Here is a 6,584-nt window from a genome sequence, read left to right as displayed (position 1 = left end):
GGCCGTGTCCTATTAGGAATCCATGGGTAGTTGAATTCTAATACGGGAAGGAGTTTCGACAGGATAAGGATGTTGAAGTTTGGGATTGAATGCGGCCTAATAAGGGGGTTGAGTTCAAAGTCCTAGTAGGAGTAGGACTGGCCAAGATAAGGTTGGATTGGGGGAATGAGTTCTAATCCGCGTATGGTTGTGATTCGATTGGAAGCAGGTTAACTACTATAAATATAGGGAGGAGGACCTCATTAAACCCCATCCAATTCAACACACAAGCTGCCATGCGCAAACCCTCGCTTTCATGAAACCTCTTAACAACCTTGAGATTTTTATTTTCCTTTTCCGCCGACACATCTTCAGTTTGGATAAACAACATTGTGAAGGCAACCGGTGATACCTTCAGTTTAGATAAACAGCATTATCGCCGTAGAACCAGCCGACCGCGGAACACCTTCAGTTTGGATAAACAGCACTGCCTCGAGGCCGACTGGTTATCTATCCAAGTCTCGGTTGAGAAAGACTTTTGGGTTTTTATTGGTAGAGGTCATCTCATTAGCAATTTCGGCAAAGTGAGGTGTTACAATTCACTAGGGCTCGGCACATTGAACGCTGAGTTGCTTTATGATTGGATACTCACAAGTTAGCTTTAGAGTTCGGCATTCTGACAGCCGAATCACATTCACCATCAAGACATATATCTGTTTTGAGTATATGTGCCCCTATACTTTGGTGTCGATTCGGCGTGCTACCCTTACAAATATAATTACCGTGACCGAATCCAGCATCGACGATTTGTGAACTTCACAAAATTAGCAGCCTTGTCTTAGGCTCTAGAACCCGAAGGCCGAGAGTGTTCCTTCCTCGGTCGCAGTCGCAATATCGAGAAGTCAGCCACACGCCCAACGCGACATCAACAAATTTTACTCACCGGCTGAGCTCGACTGTCGAGTTGGCACCCCCCCCCCCCGCACACAACCGAATAACATAGTTAGCTTATTAATTACTCAGCCTGCGCGCCACGTAGGTTTGGTAGTTTTTAGGGTCAACAACAGTACAGGGCCATATTTGCCTTCGTCTCCAACCGAGGGCCAAATGGCCAAATGACTCGTTTTAGCCTTGTCACAAAAAACCATCTCCAACCGAGGGCCAAAAGGCCAAACATAATTTATTATTTAAATTTAAAAACTACAACAACTTAAATTCAAAAACTACAACTTATATTTAAAAACTACGACTAAAATTTAAAAACGAAAAATTAAATTTAAAAACTACAAATTAAATTTAAAAACTACAAATAACATTTAAAAACAACATAAACTTGAATTTAAAAACTACAACAACTTAAATTCAAATCCAACGGCTAAGTGACGTCAGCTAGCCGTTGGTAGCTGACATCATGGTGACGTTAGCTAACTGTTAGATTTGATTTTTTTTTTTTTTTTTTGCTATAAATAGGGTGGATATTGGGCTATAATTCACACAATTTTGAATTCAATCTATTTCAATTCAATCTCTTTTAATTCAAGTTTGCAATGAATTCCAACTTTGGATCCTCTTCAAATTCCAACTGGGGGTCCTCATCCAGTTCTAAAAGAGAAGCAAAATGGGCACAAATGAGACGAGAAGATGAGGAGTCTGATGAAGAAATTCAAGTAAGGCACAACAAACAAAACATAGCAGCAGCCAGGGTGTGTCAGCCAACTGAGGAACAACCTCAATGGGGTGGCTCTGTTGCTGGTCGCTCTTACAAACCACGAAACAGAGTAATGACGCATGCTAATATGATGAACAACTACTTCAACCCCAACTCGGTATACAGACAAGAGGATTTCAGATGTCGCTTCCGGATGAGGCATCATGTCTTCGAACGTTTACATCGTGATGTCTAGCAGGTCAATCCATACTTTCGACAGAAGCAGGACAGAGCAAGCCGCCCTGGTTTCTCACCTCATCAGAAGGTACTGTTGCACTCCAAATGATAACCTATGGCTCCCCAGCTGATTCGATAGATGAAACACATGGTATGTTTGAGTTTACATGCATTGATACTCTTGAACATTTTTGTGACACAATTGTTCAGGTTTACAAATACGAGTACCTCCGCGAGCCAAATCAAGAAGATTTGAATCGGCTCATTTGCAAAGCTGAAGACCGTGAGTTTCCGGCCATGATAGGGTCATTAGACTGCATGCATTGGGATTGGAAGAACTGTCGCACCGGATGGCAATGAGGCTTTAGCGGAAGGTCAAGAAAGTCAACTGTTATGTTAGAGGCAGTTGCCTCATATAACACATAAATCTGGCATGCTTTCTTTGGAGTCATTGGATCCCAAAATGACATTACAGTTCTTGGGTGTTCAACCCTCTTCAATAACTTAACGGAAGGTAAAGCACCTTAACTTGACTACTACATCAACAACCATCAAATACAATATGGGGTATTACTTGGCAGATGACATCTACCTAAAGTGGGCGACACTTGTCCAAGCAATTCCAAACCCTAGGAATGACGCAGAAAAGTTGTTTACCTTACACCAAGAGGCATACCGGAAAGATGTTGGGAGAGCTTTCGGTATTCTACAAGCACAGTGGAAGATCATCAGCGAACCGGCAAGAGGGTGAAGTCGAGAAAATTTGGACTCCATCATGATGTCTTGCATCATATTACACAATATGATAGTGGAGGATGAGCGAGATGGGTATATTGATGGAGAGTCTGATGACGACTAAGAAGATTCAAATAGGTCAAGAAGGGCTCGTGCAAAAATATATGATGGGCCTAATTTGCCTTTAAATGAGTACATGAGGCGCTATAGAATGATACATTCTCGTGCCACAAATAAGTACCTACAACAGGATCTTGTTGCACACCTTCGGGCCAAAAGAAGCATGGAATAGGCGTTTAAGTTTTATGTTGTTAAATGTTTTTAAAAATGTTGTTTAAGTTTCATGTTGTTAAATGTTTTTGTTTATGTTGTATAATTTGTATGTTGGTTAATGTTATTTTATGTTGTTTCATATTGTTTAATGTTGTTTCATGTTACTTAATTTAATTTAATGTTGTATAATGGCTTAGGAAGTTATAGGAAAAAATATATAATTTAAAAAAAATATGAAACAAATTTTGTGAAATAGAAGTTATAGGAAAAAAAAATAGAATTTAAAATAAAATAAAACAAATTTTGTGAAATAGAAGTTATAAGAAAAAATTAAATTTAAAAAAATATATATGAAACAAATTTTGTAAAATAAAAGTTATAGGAAAAAATAGAATTTAGAAAAAATATATGAAAAATAGAAGTTAGAGGAAAAATTTTGTAAATATAAAATAATAATAAGAAAAATCAGTCACTAGATTTTTCTTATTTTTCAAATTTACTACCAATCCATATGTTCAAATGCATATAAAGTTATAAAAGTCAAGTCTTTTTGCAATTTTTTTTCTTTCAACTTCTTATTCTCTCCATTTCTATCGAATGTTTAAACCAACTTCCCATTCTCTCCATTTCTATTGAATGTTTAAACCAATTATCGTATGATCTTAAAGATTGTACTTTAAGGTAATCAAAACTTTGAATTTATATTTTTCTTTTCAATAACTTTTTATTCAATGGATTATTTTAATATTCAATTCGTTAGTGTGATGTTGATTTTAGAAGAAAAAAAAAACACAAGAGAAACAATTGGTGTTGAATTTATTATACTCGCCAATCAAGTTTTATTGTTCTTTACTCTCTTGATCATCAAGTTTTATTGTTCTTCACTCTCAATCTTAAACACTTGACTACAAATATTTAGTACATTTGTTCTAAAAACATGAATCGTGTAATGTTTAAATAATGTTTGTATATTTATCTTCTTTTGATATTAATTTTTAATGATATTTGGTGTGAAAATAGAACTTTTTATGTATTTAATGAATTCTTTTTTATATAAATCAATATACAAAGAATTGGAGATTAGAGAATTTTAGGGCCCCACTTCAAAGACTCACCTAGGGCTCCCAAATTCTCATGGCCGGCCCTGATGAGAATTGAGATGGACCATATTTATGCTTGGCTATTCCATATACGGTTATGCGATAATGTGGACCTAAAGAAATTCCCACTCCAACAACTTCCACCTCCCCACAAGTTTCTTTTGACTTTTTGTACGCTCACAATAAACAACATGCTTTCCCATTAGATAGTTCCAATGTGATCAATTTTATATCACATCCATAGCTACAAAGCAAAACAAACATCATTTCATGTTCGTCAAAACATAGAATTTGATGTATTTTAGTCTGATTCTATTTAATTTGATGTATTTTAGTCTGATTCGACTTTATAAGATTACTAGTGATAACTTTTCTAATAGAGGGGGCTGCCAGCCGATTCCTTTAGTGTTCACAAAGTTTTATGCTCATATTTAGCTGTTTTTCAATTTTCATGGACTGTTTTCAAAATCCAAATTTAAAAGTTTAATTAAAAGAAACAATTGGTACAATTATCTGATACGAATAATCAAATCAATCTTCCAATGGCAGAATATGAAAAGCAAAATTAATTGAAAAAAAAAAAGAGGCAAAAAGCAACACCCTCTCCATCAAAGGAAAAGATGCCATGTCCTGTATTTTTCTGTTCAATTTGCTTTTTTTGGTTATCTAACGTACAAACTGAAATCTAAATCGAGAGACCCCAAAAGGAAAATAAATAAATGAATAATTAATCCCCAAAAAAAAAAAAAAAAACAATTTGCATCGAAATTGGTTCTGTTCACATTACAAACATCATAACATCATGCTGCTAAAAGCATTTCTCAGTCACTTTCTCTCTCTTTTTTTTCTATCTACATTTTCCCGGAAAAGCAGCCTAGAAAAGCAAAGCCTCAATGCTGGCCTTCTTTGGCGTTCTACAAACCGGGCAGTAATCCAGAACGGCCTCACAATCTTTGCATGAACAGAGGTGCCTGCAGGGAAGAAACAGCACACACGAACTCCCAGAATTACATCTTCTGCAAGCCTTCATCTTTTTACCTCCTCCTCCATCACTCTCTCCTTCTTCTTCTCTGTAATTGTCACAGCAGGACTCTGCATCTTCTCCACCATTCACGTTGCAAAACATGGCCCTCTCCCTGTACTGTTCTAGTGTGTTGCTTAATGTCATGACCATGGCTTCGTTTTCCTGTGCCACTCTTTGCCATGCCAGGTTTTCTGCCTCCAATTTTCTGAGAAAATCTTCGAGCTCCATTTGTCTTCTGTTTGCTTGTGTGATTTCTTCGTCTTTCTGCTTTAAAAGTACTTGTGTCTTGGAGTCTATTTTCTTCAGCAGCATTGCGAGCTGCTGCTTTCTCTGCTCTTGCAGCATCATTCTCAATCTCTCACTCTGTTTTTACCAAAAATAAAAAAATAAAACATGGGAATTGGGTAAAAATACATTCGAAAAAGTAATCCAAAATCATGAAAACAAGTAATTTCAAGAAAAATCGATTAAACCCAAGTCCTAAAATCACAATTTTTACTGAAATTGGGATGAAACCAAAAATTGTGAAATCACAGTTTGTGATGAAAATTGGGTTCTAAAGTCTAACCTGTAGTCTGATGTACTGATCAATCTCTTGCCTCTGCTTGGCAGCCTGAGCTTCAAATGTTTGAGAAAAGGAGGAGGCCATAATGTTGCTGCTGTTGTTTTCCAAAGTGGGGACAGGAATACTGTTTTCAAAGCAGAGATTTTGATCCATTATCTGCTGCTGGTTTTGTAGTTGTAGTTGTTGCTGCTGAAATTGTTGTTGAAGTTGGTGTTTCTGTTGAGCATTGAAACTAAACTGACTGAACCCACCAATACCACCCCCACAATTTTCCACCATCCAATCCTGTGAGCCAAACAATGGAAACCCAAGATTTTTCGAATACATCTGAGCCTCAATGGCCATGTCTCAATCAACCAAACCAACCAACCCAAAAGATCAAAACTTGAAACCAACTAACCCAAAAGATCAGGTTTTGAAACAAACCCTTTTCTCCAAACCTCTCAGTCCTTCTCCTCAACCTGTTCCTGCACCCAAAAACTAGTTTTTGTTTTTCACTGGGGCCTATGATCACAAGGGTGGTGGGCAAGAAGTGGGGAGCATATATATATACGGAGAGACCAAACCTAAAATAGTAAATAAATGAATGGGGAGTATAGGAAAATGGGATTGAATTGAATTGAATTAAAGTAACAGGAAACTTGGAAAAGGAGGAGATAGGATGCCTAGTTTGCTGTGTCTTTTCAAAGTCTCTGTTTTTATACTTATATGGTGGAGAGAGGAGAGAGATGTATGGGACGCGGTAAGCAACAACGTACACATGCAGATTTTGTGACTAAACTATCGGGTCAGAGAGGCGTTTGCTTTTTAATAGAGAGAGAGAGAGAGAGAGAGAGAGAGAGAGAGAGAGAGATTAAACTAGATTAAACTAAATTAAACTAAATTAAATTAAATTAAAAAAATAAAATAGGAATTGAATTCCAAGCGGGTGAGGGGGAGAAATTTATTGGAGATTTGTCAGTTTGATCATCTGGAAAGGCTGAGGAGACTGGCCAGAATAGGATCCTTTTATTTCTCTTCTTT

General features: G+C 36.9%; 1 protein-coding gene across 1 annotated transcript; it reads right to left on the bottom strand.

Annotated features, from left to right (window-relative positions):
- Nucleotides 1-4,555: 4,555 nt before the first annotated feature.
- Nucleotides 4,556-6,241, bottom strand: LOC103410605 (probable BOI-related E3 ubiquitin-protein ligase 2). Its single transcript, XM_008349293.4, has 2 exons — nt 5,565-6,241; nt 4,556-5,359 (listed from the first exon to the last, which is right to left on the bottom strand). The coding sequence occupies exons 1-2, from the start codon at nt 5,904-5,906 to the stop codon at nt 4,847-4,849; spliced, it is 855 nt and encodes a 284-aa protein (XP_008347515.3). The 5' UTR covers nt 5,907-6,241; the 3' UTR covers nt 4,556-4,846.
- Between the last annotated feature and the right edge of the window lie 343 nt (nt 6,242-6,584).

This window comes from Malus domestica, chromosome 05 (assembly GCF_042453785.1).
Source record: "Malus domestica chromosome 05, GDT2T_hap1".
In the NCBI taxonomy this organism is placed as follows: Eukaryota; Viridiplantae; Streptophyta; class Magnoliopsida; order Rosales; family Rosaceae; genus Malus; species Malus domestica.
This window is presented reverse-complemented; position numbering and strand designations above follow the sequence as displayed.

Excerpts from the sequence above, each read along its gene's own strand:
- LOC103410605 (XM_008349293.4), bottom strand. The coding sequence starts at position 5,906 with ATGGCCATTGAGGCTCAGATGTATTCGAAAAATCTTGGGTTTCCATTG. Across the intron at positions 5,360-5,564 it reads ATCAGTACATCAGACTACAG|AGTGAGAGATTGAGAATGAT; the intron begins GTTAGACTTTAG and ends TGGTAAAAACAG.